The following is a 19,074-nucleotide window of genomic DNA, read 5'->3' as shown; positions in this document are numbered from 1 at the left end:
GCTCTCTTGGACAGATTGGTGGCTACTTCTGTTTTACCCCCATTTCACTCCCTTGCCTTCCCCATCCCTTAGTCCTTGGACAGTGAAAGGTCGGAGAGGGAGGGCAAGTGTGGCTTGGCTCAGTCCTTCGTTTGCAAGTCACAGTGCCTATTTTTTGGCAGCATTTTTCACTTAGGTGAAATAATAAATTATAAACTCCCAGGAGCAGAAATCTTGCTTCGATGATGGAGGAAGATTTGGATAAAGAAAGTTGTGTAACTGTCATCTGTCTGTGCCCATCCGAGGCAGGCGCGCGCCCCCCTCTCGCTGCCAACTGCGAGGAACCGGGCACCTCTGGAAGGGAAGGGGCGTGTGACGCAGTCACCGTCGCCTAGGGCCTGGTTCTGATTCAGACCTGACGCTCTTGTGCCCGACGCGCGCTGAGCCAACCTGGACTCAGTTTCCCCACTCCTGAAGGGGAGGAGCCATGCTGTCCTGCTTCTTGTTCCTCTCCAAGCATATCAGCACTTCGCTGGTGTCCCTGCGCAGCGCACGTGGTGGCTTCACGCTCCGGCCGCGCCCCTCAGGCCCCTGGCCCACCGCCACACGCCGCCTGTTGTCCGCTGCCGCCTCCTCCAGGGACTCAGCTGGGTCCTCCTCTGCCCCTTCCCGGGTGCGCCAGAACTTCCACCCAGAGACGGAGGCAGCCATCAACCGTCAGATCAACCTCGAGCTCTATGCGTCCTACGTGTACTTGTCCATGGCCTACTACTTCTCCCGAGATGACGTGGCCTTGAACAACTTCGCTAGGTATTTCCTTCGCCAGTCCCGGGAGGAGACCCAACACGCGGAGAAGCTGATGAGGCTGCAGAACCAGCGGGGAGGCAGGATCTGCCTGCAGGATATCAAGAAACCCCGCCGGGACAACTGGGAAAGTGGTCTGAATGCCATGAAATGTGCTCTGCTCTTGGAAAAGAATGTGAACCACTCATTGCTGGAATTGCACACTCTGGCCTCAGCCAAAGGTGACCCCCATTTGTGCGACTTCCTGGAAACCCACTATCTAAATGAGCAGGTGAAGTCTATCAAAGAACTGGGTGACCACCTGCACAACTTGATTAAGATGGGGGCCCCGGATTGTGGCCTGGCAGAGTACCTTTTTGACAAGCATACGCTTGGAAATGAAAACAATCAGAACTAAGCCACAGGCAGCCTCCCCCACCACCCATGATGTGCCAGGATCCAGAGTCAGCTGTCTCCTGCTTTCTTACCCTTCAAAATGCACCTCCACCTTTATACTCCTCTGTTATACTGTTCCTCCAATAAAGTGATTTACAGAGAAAATGTATTTAGCCCCATGTTAACAAGGGCTTTTTGCCCAGCATCAATATACTTTTCCCAGCCTAAAAGGTAGTCCAGAAGACTAGGGTATAAAAAGACTTCAAAAAAGCTACTGAAAGTAGATGCAAACAAACTTTCTCCAGTTACCAAATATTATTCCAGACCATGAACCTTCACTAAAAGTCTGTGATTTTTCAACTGAACAAGTCCCTGTTATTTTCACGATCTTATGCTAAAGCTGAAGTGGGAAAATGTATAAGATAAATACACAAATAGCTATAACAAGATGAAGAATACACATAGTACTATAAAAGTCATACATGCAAAAATTCTATGACTACTTTTACCCTTTCCCAAAGTGTGTTCCAAGAAATGGTGATGTCTGGAGATGATCTGTTTTTAAAAAGATTTTGTGGGTCAAATAAATTCAAGACAAGATACATAAGGTATCAGTGCCTTGAAAAGTCACAGTGTATATTAGCTTTTTAAGGGCTCTGGGAAGTCTTGCAAATATAAACAAAACAAATAAAAAAGCTTGGATTATTTTTATTTAGCTCACTGTTTCCCAAACATATCCAATCTCAGTTAGTGTTTGGTATTCTTTTTTCTTTATGGTAATATAATGATCCAGGTCTGTCTGATTTCAGACTATGCACTGGGCCATATAGTCTGCCTACTAACATACCAAAAGGAGTGAATACATTGTAGAAAACGGCCTTTAAAATGGAGAGGAAATAGACATCATGGGGTGGAAAAGTCAAGAAGGGATCCAAAAGGAAGGAGGCATCAACTGGGGAGATGTTTTCTTAGGGGGATAGAGGGAGGAGGTGTGATAAAATGAGTGGGAGGATATTTGGTAAGCAGCCCTTGGACTAGACTAAAGCACTGGGTGGTGTCTAGAAAGATGCACTGGAGCCAAAGTGTGGAAGTGAGAAGGAGAGGTGAGGCTTAATTGAGTGAGCGATGGCAATGATGTGAAGGGTTCCCAACAGAAGAATGCTGTGCTAAGAGGTAAGCAATCAGCCGTTTAGTTGTGCAGAAGAAAAATCTGTGGACCACCTAAACGTCTCTGAGAAATGTATTAGGGAAAACAGAAAGGCCCTTGAGGGAAAATGAGAAAGGAGTTCGAAGAAGCAGGGAGAGTCTTCAGACTCCACGCATGTCTGATCATGAGGGAAGGAAGACAGGAAAAGTTGTGCGCAGGTCTAAGGAAAGTTCTTCAAGGCTGACTGGGAGACCTCCAGCCAAAGTTGCTCATCAGAGGAATCCCAAGTCTCCAAGAAATGGGTCTACCTACGTACATTTCTAGCACTCAGTTGTTGACTGGAAGCGACCCATAGGAGTGTACCCTTGCGACAAACTAAGAGAGGAATTGATTTTAGAGCACAGCAGCCGGGGTCCTTGGCAGATTGTGTTCCCTGCAGTCCCGGATCTGACAGGAGCACCCACATGACTGCACAAACTCAATAAAATGGTTTCGATTAAAGTACTATACGTGGAACACTCTGCAGCTATCAAATATGATTTTGTCAAACACATAATGATGTGGGCAGAAATTCATAATTCAATGACGAAAACGTGTGAACTCCTGTGATTACTTCTAAATTCTCAGTAAAATAAGAGGATTATCAACTGACAGTAGGGAGGGGTAGGCGATTAGGAGATTTGAGATGCGAATATGTAAAATAATTATCTAGCGTAGTTGTTATTGAATGTTTTTGACAGCATAAAGTAAGAAATAGCATTATCCAGGATGTAAATACACACACACACACACACACACACACACACACACACACCAAATTTCAGGAGACAATCCCCTTACTTTATTTACTTTCACTTCAATTCTATTTTATTAACAAAAAGGTGGATAGTGACTCAATAAATTCCATGACACACTAATGGGGTGCAATCTACAGTTTGAAAAATACTCATCTACAAGAATTAAAGAGGAAATTTTCTGAGGAGATGTAATAGGGTTCCTGTGCAGCAAAACAAACCAACTTAAGGATCAAATGTACAGTGAGACTGATCAGCATAATCAAAAGCAAATCATTATGCACCCCCCCAGCCCCCAACTATTCCTCCTGTCACAATCTCTGTTTATTCTCAGCTCTATTCTCCAGTAACACAGGTTTGATATCTACCAATTTTCTTCCTGTACACCATTTCTGTAACTCTCCATTCAATTGTTTGTAAAATTTAAAAGATTCTGCCTCTAAACTCTCACCGTCATGTCTTTGTTTTTATTTCCGGTGGTTTCTCCTTGGTTCAGGCCCTTATTGCTTTCTCTCTATCTTATATTTTTACTTTTCTTATTATGATAATAATGGATGTCCATGATAAGATATTTATTTTAAAATGCCAATACCTAAAGGAAATAAATATCAATTTCACTAAGAGATCGTCTAGCTTCATATGTTGGTATATATACTTCTATTTTATATGCATTCATAATGTATAAATTTTCCTGTAATTGTATATTTACAATCATATACTATAACCCTATCTTGTAATATGCTTGACTAATTACAAGCATATTTGTTATTTCTGCTTCCTGTCTCCAATTATTCTGTTCTCTCTTAGTCTCATCCCCACCCCCAAGCAAGGTTGTGCTCACTGCACTGTTCACCACCACGCCAGCCTTTTTATTTTATGTCTCGATCGTCAGTGACTTGCATGATGATAAGTCCAATGATTATTTCTCAGCCTTTCTCTTACTCAACCAGCTCATAGGACTTGTTATTTCTCTCTTGAAACACTGGCTTACTGTTCTATATGTCCATTTCCCTTTCTAATCGCCCCTCATCTTCCTGTACTTTAAACATTAGAGTATTCCAGGACTCAGTCCTCACATCTGGACCTCTTCTCTTCTTTATCTATACTTGTTCTCCAAAGATTTCATGTAGTCCTGTGACTTTTATTTTTATTTGTGTATATATATATATATATATATATATATATATATATATATATATATATATCTGTGGACAAACATGCTTATATATCTAAATATCTAATTGATGTTTCCCCTCAGATGTGTAATAGACATCTCATATTTAACATGTTTAAAACCAAACTCTTGATTTCACCACCATCCACAATCTAATTAACCCAAAGTCTTTTGCTTCATACTAAATGGAAACTCTATTCTACCAGTTTCTAAGCTGCAGTCATTCACTACTCTCTCTCTCACCTTACACTAGGCCTTCAGCAAATCCTTTCGGTCTTCCTTCAGAATAGATCCTGATCTTAACGCTCCTAACAATCTTCACCATTGCCATTTTGGTATAAGCTCCCATCTTCTTGTCCTGCATTGTTACATTTTACATTACACTTTTGACATGTCTAACTGATTTCACGCTTGAGCACATACAATCATTTCTCCACAAAGCAGCCAAAGTGTTTCTTCTAAGTGTAAATCAAATTTGTTATTTCTTGGCTCAAAACTCTTCAACAGCTCTCTTCTCATTTGGAGTAAAAGTCAAAGTCTGTACCATGCCTCACAAGTCCCTATGTGATTTGAGCCCCTGATATCTCTATCCATTGTACTTTATGAACCTTATATTTGTGTGTGTGCGTGTGTGTAAAAGAGTATAAGAAGTAGTATGAATACACACACACACACACACACACACACACACACACACACACACGGAGAGAGAGAGATGAAGAGGTATCTCTCTTTCTCTTTCTCTCCCATGTTATATATCTCTATCCCCATATCAGAGAGAGAGAGAGAGAGAGAGAGAGAGAGAGAGAGACCTCTCTTATGCACTATACTGGTCACATGTGCCTCCTTGTACCTCAGGACCTATTCCTTTTATTGGAAACACTTCTCCCCCAGGTATGAACATGGTTTGCACTCTCATTTCCTTCAGCTTTCTGCTCAGGTGGCATTTTATAGAGACTTCACTGATTAGTCAGTCTAAATTAGTCACCACATTTCCTATCTCTCTCTATCCTCTTACTTGATATATTTTTCTCCATAGCACTTACCACCAACTGACACATTTTTTTATTTGCTTATACTTCCTTCTTTCCCTAGAATGTAAGTTCTGTGGGACAAGGGCTTTGCTTTGTTCACTGCTGTGTCCACAGCGCTAGAGCAGTTCTTATCTTTTAGTGGGTTCTCAATGAACGCACGAGAACGAGTAGGCGAGTGAGTGAGTGAAGACATCCAGAAGCCAAGAAAGTGCTGGTCTGCATTCTTCAAAAAATTAGTACAGATAAGTGAATCTGGACGTTATCCATGTAGAGATGGTAAGGAAAACGGAAGAGGCTGAATTAACAAATGGAGAGAAGAAAGACAGAGAGGAGTCCAAACATAAAAACTTGGAAAATTGAAGGAGCTCTATATTTAGAGAAGATTAGATAAAGAACCCTTGACAGGATACAGAAAAGAAATGTAAAAAATGCAAAACCAATAAAACAACACTAGTCTTGGAAGCCATGAGAGGAGAGAATTTCCTTCAAATGCTACAGAAATTTAATGAGGTTACCATTGAAAGGCCATCAGAGTTGACATTAAGAAGTCATTGGTTTTTTTCAGAATAGTGGTTTTAGGAGTGAGTGATGGAGATGAAAGGCCAAATTCATAGGGTTAAGCTAAATGAGGTGGAGAATACAGAATTCTATTTTGAAAAGTTTTTCTTTTGTAAGTAATGGAAGGTGCAAGACAGTACAAGTTGTCTGTGAGTGTTGTAGGTTGAGGAAAGAAGCTGTAAAAAAGGAGAGACTTGAGAAGTAAGTGATAGAAAGAGGTTCCAGGGCAGCGTGGAGCATAAGGTAAAAAGTGCAGGCACAACCTGGAAGGATATGTCCTCCAAACCAGCATGCGTAAAAGAGGAGAGATGTGCCATGTACTTTAAGATGAGAGGAACACAAATTGAGGGTGCTTACACTGGTTGAGCTCACACTTCTGAATGAAGTAGCATATGAGACCATCTACCGAGATAGGGCTACCTCTATGTAGAAATATTATATTTTACTTTAGTTCATTTATCAGATATTATTACAAAATAGTAAACATACCTTATTTTATAGATGGGATATAATCCTTACTCTGTCTAATATTTAAAAAAAAAAAAGACTGGCTCTTTCACAAATTAAAAAGTGAATTGAGCCAAGTGGAGGCTAGATTTCTAAGCAAAAAGCCAGTATACAGAAAGAAATAAGTCCAAACCCCTAGATATATTGTGATATGTTGTATTACTCTTGAACACAAACACGGAGAGCTGGCGAGCTCCAAGGCCTTCACACTTGCAGGAAAACACAACGTAATTCTTTCCCCACTAGCAGCCCTTGAAAATCATTATCCTCCGCATTCAATTGTTAATCAGGTTTACAGCAGTTTATTTAAAAGGGTGAAGCTTCCTCAGAGAAGCACTTAATCTGCATGCCAAGATATCCCAGGATCAAGAGACTGGGATGGGGAGAGGTGTGGATTTCTTACTCAAAGCAAGAAAGTTCACTTGACTTTTTAAAAATTTCAAATTCATCTTCAAGCTTTCCACTCTCCGATAAAATGCAGCAGAGAAAATGTTCATCACCTCTACTGTAACAAACAAAGGTGAGAGGTATGTGTAGTGGAGAAAAGGGAACAACACAGGAAATGCACTTTGTAACCTCCTTCTAACAGTGCACAAAGAGATGCATTCTAGAAGCAGACAACTAGAAAACATGCACGATGGCTAACTAACCAGGACTGACAAGGGTAGCATCTCTGCTCACAAGAGCCTGTTAAACATAAACTGTCAAACAGCACTCAGTTTATGAAATCAGAAAGGTGCACAGGCTTTGCCATATGTTATTAGATTTCCTAAGCTTCATATTTCTATTGAGAAAGATTAAGGCAATAGGTATATCTGTTTTGAATGAATAAATGGACAAAACATGATGTGTGTGTCTGTGTGTGTGTACATACACACACACAGACACACACACATGCTGAGTGTCAGATGGAATTCTAATACCCAACAAGAGGGACTGCCAGAGAGTCCCTGAGAACAGACTAAAGACATGCACTCAGAGTTGGGCTCCTTCCAAGCAATCTGGCCAATTTCCCAGTGCAGATGGTGACCAAACAATTTCCTGAGAGAGATTCCTAATGTTTTTGGACATACCTTAGTCTCTCACAAACCCCCTGAGAATCATATTTTTACAGGCTGAATGATCAAAAAGAATTCCCAGTAACATAAAAGGCTGTTAGACTACTAAAATGTTATTACATGACCTATACATAAATGCTACACAGTGTGGTCTGCTCATTAAAAGCCTGCAATTGGGAGTTCAGAATACCTAGGTGAGAATATCTATTTCCACCACATACCAACCGCATGATTTGGGGAAAAGTTCAATGATCAGAAAATGATTTTCCTCTGTTGGAATAATAGCCTACCTCAAAGTTCACTGGGGGATTAAACAAGATAAAGCTCATAAATTTTGGCACAATTGTCTATTACATAACAAATGCTCAATAAATATCAGCTACTTAGAACTTGTGTTTTGAAAGGGGAGACAATTATGTGAGTGTGTTTGTGAATATGTCTGCTTACATATGCAAAGACTATCTCTGGAAGGCTAATGTCAGTTGCCGTCAATGAAAAAAGAACCTGTACTTGGGAAAGGGGCATTAGTAAGAATTTTTTCATTATATATCCTTTCCTACCTTGTGAAATGTTAATCACTTGAAATCATTATGTTTTAAAAAATCATAAAATTTAAATATAACAAATAAATAGCAGCTGCTATAAATTTTACTCATTTTAGTGCACATATGCTGCATTTGTCTATAATATGTTCCCACATTAAGAAGTAATCCAAATACAAAGTTGGAGGAGGACACATATTTCTCTTCTTTGGATCAGTTAAGGTATTTCCCGTAACTATTTGTTTTACTCTCTCCTTAGGCATTGATTAAACATACAGGCAGTCTTCGCTTGACATTGTTCCAGTTTGCATGAATTTCAGTTACTTGTTTAGTTAAATAATAACGGTTCCTCACACAGCAGCATTGTTCATGTTTCAGTTACCATGGTACTCTTACTGTGAATAAATTACACAAAGAACAAACTTTGCTGCCAGCTGTTTCATCCACAAATCATTATATAAATAGCAGATGCACATCGTGATCACTGACCAATCATGTCAGTTCTTTCAAAATTAGTCAGTGATTGGTCACTGTATCTGTTATTTAGTTTCCCTTCAGATAGTGAAGCATATACAAGGTATGATCAAAACATATGGTGAATGCTACAGCTGAGTACCATCCAAAGGAAAGGCAGGGATCTTCAATACGAGAGTGGCATGTTGAACCTTAGTAACAGTGTGTGACAACTTTGGTGTAGTCAGTCGGGTGTGAGCTACGGTTGAGAGAAGGTGTCTTGTAAAGTGTGCCGTAAATCATCCTCCTACATGACAATGCTTCGAGTCACACATCGCTTCTGGTACGGCAATTTCTGTCAAATGAAAACATTACAGTGTGTCCTCATCCACCTTATTCACCAGATCTGGCACTGTGTGACTTCTGGCTCTTCCCCAAAGTCAAAATGATTCATGACATAGAAGCAGCCATGACAGCGCAACTGAAGACACTCATGAAAGAGAACGTCTAGCACTGCTTCAGAAAGTGGCAAGAAAAATGGGATAAGTGTGTTCAAAGTGAGGGGGAATATTTTGATGGAGATTAATGGTAATGTGCCTTTTACTGTATTACATTTTTTTAAAATTTAAACATTCCCCCTATTGTTTGATCACACCTCGTAGGTGTATTGCCTCTTTGTCCCTCAGTGATTAAACCCAATTTATAATATTGAATAATCCAAAGAGATGAACATGTAACAAAGAAGTAAAAAAGAATACTGCTGTAAGAGAAATTAGATGTTAATAGAACTTACTGACCTAAATGAGCAGTTACGATGAAAATGATCAAGATATCCCAGATAAGTGACACCAGTAGAAAACTTCACATTAAGGGAACTAGTTCTTGGAGATATTTCACAACACTGAAAGTGCAAAATGTAAAATTTTGGAAATGAATCCCAATTTTAAAAGGGACATGACAATTCATCAAGACATAAATAGATGCTGGCTCCATATACTAAGTTATATTATAAGAAACATGCAAGCACTGATCAAACTGTGCTTGGATTTTTTTCAAAGAAATAAAACACTTTAATTATAAATGTTTCTAATATTTTAAATTGCAATATACTAAATAAATATTAGTGTTACTATTTTTTTATTTTCCTTTACATTTATAACAAACAGTAAAAGTGCATTTAATGTTTTGACAAAAAAATAAATAAATAAAGGTCACACAACAATCGTAATTTTTTCCAATGATTGCTAAGATCATTTCTGCATGGTTTCAGCTTGCAGTCATATTTATGGCCCTGTAGTACCATGCAAAACCAGAAATATCTGTATATTCACTAAAGTAGAAAACTGATTTTTCTGTTATGAATATCATTCCAAAGATTATTTTTCTGATCTTTGTCAGGCACTTTTTCCATTTAAATAAGCATCTTTGAATTATTACAGATAGGAATATAGGAACCAATTTATTTTGAATGCATGGAAACTAGAATTATGGACAGTCCTTCAGTTTAAAGTTTAATAACAATAATAAGTAATATTAGCACTGTACTGTGCAATTTACAAAGTGCCTTTACATGCACAAACTTATTTCTTTACATAATAACCTTATAATGTAGGTGTGATTTTCATCTCACTGATGAAGAAACTGAGACTCATTAGCGACCCGAGTAGGCAGCAGTTAAGTCAGACTTGCACTCTGAGATGTCAATTTCAAGTTCTGGGGATTTTCACTATATCATTTTGCTTCCCAGGTAAGAATTCAAGATCAAATCCATGCAGAGTTCCTCATGTGAGAAATTAAATAAAACCAATGAATGTACACTTCATGCTTAATTTTAAAGCATAAATGATTTATTAATGCAGTTAGTCATTAGTGGAATGTAATGATGTCACACTCAATTATTACATGCATTACCAATCATAGTAATTGGCAATAAAATGTCACAAATGTCAGTAGTACCTGAGTTCAATTTCTTGATTGTTAATGTTCCATTGTCATTTTTGAGATATATATATATATATTATATATATATATATATATATATATATATATATATATATATACACACACACACTACTGGATTTACATGGTCATGTGTAAAAAATGATTTTCCTCTAATTTAGAAGGATCCACACAAAATAATTGAAGTTCTTTATTTTCTTCTTTATAGACATGAGTTCAGGAGAGCCTACCCATTAATGAAACAGAAAAATATTTGATAGACTTGTTTCAAATATTTTCTTTATAGGTAAATACCAAATATGAGGAATTATTTAACAGTTTTAGAATGGACTATGTGATTTCTGGCTACTCTGCATTTTGAGATACCTAAACACAGCATATTAGTCGTCTTGAAAGGGCAAAAATGTAAGTGTCTTTGATAACCAGAGAGGTATTTATGAAAAAGGTAAAAAGAGCAAGATAGAAATAACTGGGTAAATTCATTGTTACAAACCTGAAGGAATTTTAATGACACCAAACTTGCAGTTGGTAGCATGCTACTTCCATCCATGATTAATCTCACACACACTGCATCCAGGAGAGAGGGAAGTTAGGAAGAAGTAAGGTGCTGTGTGAACGAATCAGCGAAGCATAATGATTTAGGAAGGAAGAAAAGGGGATGAGTTCATTATGCAGTGCAGGGAAACTGGTCAAGCATAGATAAGAAACGGTAATTACAATAAAGGAGGACTTGAGGGAAGAGTTAGTAGGAATACAAAGAAGAATTGTGATTGTCAGGAAAGGAAAAAGGAATATTTTCCCAAAGTGCTTTGGATGTAGCCAGAAAACTAATAATCATGGTTAACATTTCCCTTTCCCTCAACCTCCAAGTCCAAACTGTCACCAAGGTCTGTTGATTTTTTTCACCTCCTAAATATTTGTTGATTGTATCCACTTTCTGCATCTCCACCCTAGTACAAGCGACTATGATCTCCTTCCCAGACCACTGTCATGGTCTTCTAAGTCATCTTCCTACATCCCCTCTGCCCCAGTCTGCTCTCCAACAGGAGAGTGATTCACCCATGATCAGACTCTTCGATGTTGTTGCATTGCTATTGGCATAAAGACAGAGTTATTTAATTTGGCATCAAAGGTCCTGTATAGTCAGCCCTATGCTACATATGTAACACCATGTCCCACCTCTTCGCTCTCTCCATCCTAGCTACACTGGCAGTATTTCAGTGTCTACATTCACATGCACCCTCCAGCTGCTTTGCTTCCCTCCCTCCTGCTTAGGGTTCTGCAACTGCTACTTACATCAGGAAGAGATCTTCTGTTTGCCCCTCTTTTCTCTACCTTTCTCCATTCTTCAAGGTGTCCCATATTAAAGGGCTCACCTACCCTGTGCTTTCATCAAGGTATTTGTTTTTTCTCCCAGCTCCCACCTTTCGCTATGGCTGCCAATTAGCAGCATCCTTCCACAGAAGTGGTGCCTCCTGTGTGGAAAGCATCTCCCTCCACTTAGCCCCTTTTTCTCCAGGTTCTAATAACACCCTCTAACTCTTGCTGCCAGGAGGCCGAGGGTGGAAAAGTCCAACCCTTGCCCTACTCTGCCACCACATCTTTATAAAGAGCTGCTTTATTAGACTCTTTTCAATTAATTCTATTTGACTGGGCCTTATATTTACTCTCAGATGCTGACTGTGATCTTGTGCTTGATTCTTTCTTCACTATGATCTCCTGATACTCATGCATCCCAATCCATACAGCTTAAGTCTTGACTGCAACATGTTGGACTAATTACGTCTCCCTGAATGTGCCTTGATGATGCTCAGATCTTCTTCCTTATTATTCACCTGCTCCAATATCCAACCTAAAATTCAGAAGTTTCCTCTTCCTGGAAACTTTGACATCCACAGCCTACAACTTTCCGGTTTCTGTTTGAGCTCCCATAGCACTCTATCTATCTATATTACAGCTTGTATCACTCTGCAGTTGTCTCTTTATTCGTCCATCAAGGCTCTACAAAGCTCTGAATCACTAAGTCTTTATTTTCTAGTCCCCAGGGCCTAACAAACTGCCTGGCATATGATAGCTTTTCAATAAATGGATCAAACTACAGAGCTGTATGTACAGTCTAGCTCAAGCAGTTCAGAGCCTTACTGCAATACACTAAGGCACAATATATTATCAACATGCTTATCTATTTGCCCAAAACAATTTTCTCCAAGTACAGCATCTTAGTGAGAATACACTAGCATAGCCAAAATCCTGCAATAAGTGTATAGAATGATGTAACCTCCTTCATCAGCCACTTATTCCTTCTAAAAACAAAATCTTTAAGCTTACTTTTCAATCCTTCTTTATTGAGAATTGTATCCCTTCAGTGTTGCCAAAGAAAATCCAATACATTGAAAAGTAAGGATGACCCAGAAAATTAGGTCAAAAGGGTTTGGAAGGTTTTTCCAGGTAAACCATGAATTTTTCACAGTATTGTGATGAAAAATTCTCACAGCACCTGCAGTATTGATGTACATTAACCACTTGTTTAAATGCTCTTAGAAGGGTTATTTCTCTCCTCTCTGTATGGCTACCTTTCTCTCTCCTCCTCCATTTCAATCACATCATTCTTTGCCCAGTTTTCTAAAGGATGTTATGGTGTGCCAACAAGATTTCCTTAACTCCATTCAAGACTAAAGTGCTTATTCCCTCAGCTGCTGGGAATGTTGACAGTTGATGGCTCACAGCTGAATCCTCCCTTCTAAGGCTTACCCTCAGCTGGAGACAGCTGCAGCCACAGCATCACCCTCCATCCTGGGAACAGTCCACATCCCATGACTGGTCGGTGCATAGGATCGCAGAGGGGTGCAAAACAGCGAGGGGAGGGCAAAAGGGCCCTCTGGCTCCAGTTTACAAGGACTGTGCAGGAGCAACCCCCAGCTTCAGGGGTTCCCATGGCATCAGCTGAGCCACTGCTGTGACTGCATCGCAGCTCAGCAACTCCTTCAGCTTCATCTGTTTTCCTTCATTCCCCTTTAATGGTAGACCTGAGGAGTGCTCCCCTATAAACTTCCTGCATGCCAATCTCTGTGACAGGGCCAGCTTTCCAGGGAACCTGACTCTGAGAGTCCTCAAAGAGAGTCCCATATTCATAAACTAATAGAATTCTTCCATGACTATTTCATCATATGCAAACATATGTAGGCATATACATGTCTATACATGTATAGACATGTATTATAAATACATACTATTTTTCTGTTTTGTAATGGATTCTTATTATAAAATCCATTATCTTTCCATTCTATAGTGCGTATTACACATTCCTCTATGCAATTTGTATAGCTTTGTAGCTTTAGTTCATGCTTTTAGCAGCTGAATAATATTCTATAATGTAGACACATCATAATGTATTTAATAATTCATCTTTTAAAGATCATTCATCTTGTTTGCAATATTGTTTTGTTTTTATTTTGGCTTCCATGAACAATTTCTGGAGTAAATGTCATTGTATATATGCCCTAAGGCCTGGTACTTCTGTTTCTGCATAATAGGTTTCCCAAAGTGGGACTAGGTTCAAAAGCATATATTGCCATACTTACTTCCAAAATTATATAAAATTCATATCTGTACCACTAATGCAGAGAATAACTTATGAAGCGATTCTATATATCTCACTTTGATATATTTCTTTCCTGTCCTCTGATATTTTTTATGAACTTTCTTTTCAGGATGAAAATATAAAAAAGGTCTCAAAACCACTCTTTTTAACAACTCATGGCCTGGTAGAAGTAGAGATAACATAAAAAAGGAAAATATCTTTTTAAAAGTAGAAGTACCACTTTCACTTGTAGAGCAAGTTTAGCTTTCTTTTAAGTTGATGTTTAAACAGAGTTAGGAGTTATCATTAGTCTACTTAATTTTATCCAAAGTAATTTTTTAAATTCAGATGTTCTTAAAGTAATAGAATTCATCCAGCCTCTTTTCCCGCCGAGGATTTGTTATAATAAAGCCGCAATATGTGTTCAAAAGTCAGCAATTGATTTGGAAAGAAGCCAGAGATTGCTCAGGATCCTGGGAATAAGTGTTGGTTTTGGAAGCAGAAAACAATGGTGTTCAATTCAGAAAACAACATACAACTTACCTGATTTCAAATGCAAATCACTATGGTAATTTAAAAAACATGATAAATCTTCAATTCTTAAGTATATCTCTGATGACATAAAATAAAATGTACATCACACACAATTCAGCTATTATGTCATTTGAAATTTTGTTGTGATTTGCAAGGAAAACAGTTTTCCTCTCTGTTTTCGCTAAATTAGAAGTTAATGAACCGAGTATTCCAGTGTAGTATTAATGTAAATAAATACAAATCTATGACAAAGAGAGTTAATCAAATTGAGTTGAACACTACATTTTCCCAAGTACATTTTGCACAAAACCACAGGCCGAGGAGTAATTATTTTTATGCATGGGCACTTGGAATTTTCTACTTGAAAACATTTTTGCAAAGTCAAATAAATTCCTTTTTTTTTTTTTGTAAGCTCAGCTCAACCTATTGGTTGCTAATGTTAGGGCACCACCTTGTGGATAAAGCATCTAGTTTAGAACGCTGTTTAGAATCACTTTGCAAAAGGTAAAAAAATGGTCTAAGCACCATAGAAATTAATCAATATCTTCACCTTTATTTTATTAGCATGTCTACTTAAGGGTAAGGTTAAGGAAAGAATACTGAATAATTTTTATTGAAAGAGCCCTTTTCCCATTGTGGGTCACCTACAAACCGAATGTTATATTCCAAAATAAGAATATGTTAGAAAAGAATTTTAATAATTCTTTTTACAAAGAATTCATGAACTCCATATTGGTAAAGGTAACCTGTCATTCACCACCATAACACAGTGGCAAACACTTTAAGATGTAAGTTCATTGCCCATGTCTGGATTGTTCCTGGGCTTCATATGGTCAATATCCCTGAGAAATCTGAGGCATATGAGAATCTCAAATATCATATTGGTTTTCTCTTCAAAAAGTATTAATATCTCCATTGGCCTGCTATATATATAAAATTTTTAAAAAGGCTTGAATACTTATAAGAACACTATACAATTGGGCTTGATAAAACATAAGTAGATTATCACAAGTGTCTCGAGCAGGGGTGTCCAAACTTTTTTCAACGGTTTTCACCAAGGGCCGTATGCGGTAAAATACACAAACAGCCAGGCCACTCACTCGCGGTGAAGTACGTATTGCCTCACCTCGTTTATTTAAGTAAACTAAATATTTTTTTGGAATTTGCTGTGGGCCCATTAAAAATGGATTGCGGGCTGCAATTTGGACACCCCTGGCTGGAGGGATGGACTCTAATCTTGCCTCTGGGACCAATCAGCCACCCATATTGAACAAATTAATTCACTTTCTATGTCTTAGTTATCACAGCTGTCAAAAGAAATAATGGCAGCTTATCCAGAGAGGTTTTGCAAAGATATAAAGTAGAATGGGTTAAATTTCTGCTCCTACCATGATACAAGAAATAAAAAGAAAAATGAATCTGATTTTATTCCAGATCTTGGTTCTAATCTCTGACCTCTGAAAAAACTATGATCGTTTTTTCAGCACTTTTTGAAATTCTGTGGATCATCCTTATATCCTTCCAACATATTTTTCTTTTATTAAGCTATTTTAAGCTGGCTTCTATACTTGCAATAAACCATTGTGTCCAAAATAGCAGCCATATATGACTTTGGAAAAGTCATTACACCCAATTAATGGAAAAGGGATTGAAAATGCAGGCTTTGGTCAAACCAGTCTGGGTGTGAATTCTGACATCTTCACTTACCACTCATGTTACTTTGGGTCAGTTTTTGAGCTTTCTCTACCTTGGTTTTCTCACTTTCCTCACTGTTCTGAAGAGTGCTAAATTAATGTGTGTGAGGCATTTATCACAGAGACTGGGCTACGTCAAACGGGAGATGGCAAAAAATGGTAGTTTATCATAATTATTATAAACGATATGATTTAATTTGACCTCCTCCCAAACTTGGAAATAGACCAGAGTGTGAAATAATCATCATTCAAAATATTTGTAAAAGAAATAATGCTGTTCTGCATTGATGCCTACAAAGCATCCCATCAGAAGACTTAAGTGGTACTTTGATGGAGTCTGAATTGATGTCCTCTAAATGACTGAAGCTTTAAAACAACTTGCCATTTCCCAACTGAACCATAGTACACAGAGAACAATACATTCAACTCTTCGAAAGATTTGAATCTTCACAGACCATTACCTACAATGAAAATAATTTATGAGCATCTTTGACTTACAAAGGTGACTTACCTTCCCTATAGAGGATTTGGGGCTGCTGCAGTTAATGTGGTTAGTGAAAGTTCGGCAGATTGTTCAAATAGTTACAAAAGTGACCAGATGACTTGGTGAAGGACCTAGAAAAAATATAAAAGGTAGCCCTTAGTCTTTTCTCTTCGTACTATGTAATTCTTTAAAAAGTGAAAATGCTATTGGCTATTTTGGAAATATGACAGTACATTTCTTTCAGCCACACATGTGACTACAGATCTATTGAACTCAAAATTTAGTTAACTAAAACAAAAGCATTTCACAAGGGACAAAAAAAAAGTCTCAGAAAACAAGTCAACATGCTCCTGCCCCCATCACCCCCCCTTTTTTTTTTCTTTTCCTAATTCAAAACCTAAATTCCGTTTAAGGGCCAACTCAATTCTTAACATTTCCCTGAATTCTTCCTTTTCCATCACAATTACTAATGAATGTACTAGGCCATCTTATACTTATTTTTTCTCATGTCTGCAAGTCAGGGGAAAATCAAAATACCCCAAGCAGGAAAAACAAACAAACAAAAAAACAAACAAACCTAGATTCCATCAAATCCAAAGCCTTTAAATATAAATTTAGCATTTATCTCAGAGGGAGGAAACCTGATTTTATGTTCCTGAGAACATAAACTTGTTTTTTTGTATTCAGACTAGAAGATTTATTATATGCCTAATATTCGCACTCATTTGCATTGTCTTACATTTCACATTTTTCTCATCAATCATAACTAAATCACATGATTCACACTAAAAAAAAAAGTGAAGGTAACATACAGGCATATAGTCCAATATTTTTCCTGAAATTTGTGGAATTTTTTTTTTCTGGCTTTCATATTAGCAAAACATTTCCAAACTGTCTACAGTTTTTGTCCCTGCTACAGTTTTCTTATGCAATATCCTGAGTAAACAATCTCATGGGAGGCATATTCAAGGGCTTAAACTTTTCTAGTAGACTGCATTCTTTCGTTTATTATTCACTGTCAGAATTTCAGCTTCCATACTGCTGATCTCAGTGGATTGCCCGCCGATAGGCTCAGGATTGGTAGTACTGCTTACAGTTACCCTCTGCACCTGGCATATCACTTGTTCAGATGAATAATGGTTAAAAGTGATTTTACTTTGAAAGTTTTAGTTTTAGAGGTTGAATATATCATTACAAAGGGTTGTGTAAGGAGTCACATGTAGAAATCCAAGGTCACTTATAAATGGACTGCATGGCTATGCATTCAGCCCCTTATGTCTAACTCTACTGAAAATTTCACCTTCTGTGATACCTTTTAAATTGATCCAGGCCAAGGACTCTGAAGTTCTTAAAATAGCAAGTGGATGGAGTCAAGTGGTAACTGTTGCAAGATCACCCCTGTGTGCCACATGCCCTCGGGTACTGATAAAATTCTTTAGGAGCAATTATTTGAAAAATCCATATATTTTGTTACATCCCATCCCTACACTTTACAATCATTAACCTAGCATGTTAGCACAATGATGAGCTATAACAGGCACTTAATGTGGATTTGTGAACTTCAAGATGATTTTCCATAAATCTATTCCTTTCATGGCAATCTTAGACATCTTTCTTCCTCTGATAAAACACCTTCATAACTATGCCTCTTGGCAAAAGAGTCATGCGCTTCAGTAAAACATACTGTGAGCTAATTCCTAACATCTATCTTTCAATAATTTCAAATATTAGCATTTTTCCTGCTTGGTTACATTAATATTTTTTAAACTGTACTTTTATATACTCAAACTATGCACTTAATAACTTTTTTTATTGAAATCAATTGTGCATTGTATCATGATCTGATTCATTGGCAGCAAAGATTTGAGAGAAATATTCTGTATATTACAGTATTGCTTTCAATTGAATCCAGATTGATCCAGTACATTTATATTAAGAATTCTTCATTGAAAGCAATGGAGCTGAGTCTGGGTTAAGAATGCCCCGGTTTCTAAGAAGTCCAGTCATAAAACATTATATTGAACATCAGGGGGCTCTCACCTCCCACTTTGCTACAACAATATGTGCCCTATCCGTTAACCCAAGACAATTCAGTATCTTTTCTTGTTCTCATGGAATATTTCTGAAATGTATTGCACAGGAAGCTGAGGTCTGGTCAAGAGCATCTGATGATCATTGCTATAAACAGTAGTTAAAAATAATAAGTTGAAAATGTCTTGCTTACTTTTTTATCGAGCTTCTCATAACCTGACAATTTGACCATTCCACAGTCCAACAACAGCTGAGATGATATTACAGGACTATCATGGGGCGGGAGGGGGAAGCAACTTAGACAGAGTTGCGTTTTTTCTCTAGACCTGGTCATGGGTTATGCTGCAGTGTTCACCCATCTGATCCT

General features: G+C 38.0%; 1 protein-coding gene across 1 annotated transcript; it reads left to right on the top strand.

Annotated features, from left to right (window-relative positions):
• The first annotated feature begins 466 nt into the window (after nt 1-466).
• On the top strand, nt 467-1,180 carry FTMT (ferritin mitochondrial). The gene has a single exon (XM_019728039.2). It carries the CDS (start codon nt 467-469, stop codon nt 1,178-1,180), a length of 714 nt encoding a protein of 237 aa, XP_019583598.2.
• The last annotated feature ends 17,894 nt before the right edge of the window (nt 1,181-19,074 follow it).

Source organism: Rhinolophus sinicus, linkage group LG03 (genome assembly GCF_036562045.2).
Source record: "Rhinolophus sinicus isolate RSC01 linkage group LG03, ASM3656204v1, whole genome shotgun sequence".
Lineage (NCBI taxonomy): Eukaryota > Metazoa > Chordata > Mammalia > Chiroptera > Rhinolophidae > Rhinolophus > Rhinolophus sinicus.
This window is presented reverse-complemented; position numbering and strand designations above follow the sequence as displayed.

Excerpts from the sequence above, each read along its gene's own strand:
- FTMT (XM_019728039.2), top strand. The coding sequence starts at position 467 with ATGCTGTCCTGCTTCTTGTTCCTCTCCAAGCATATCAGCACTTCGCTG.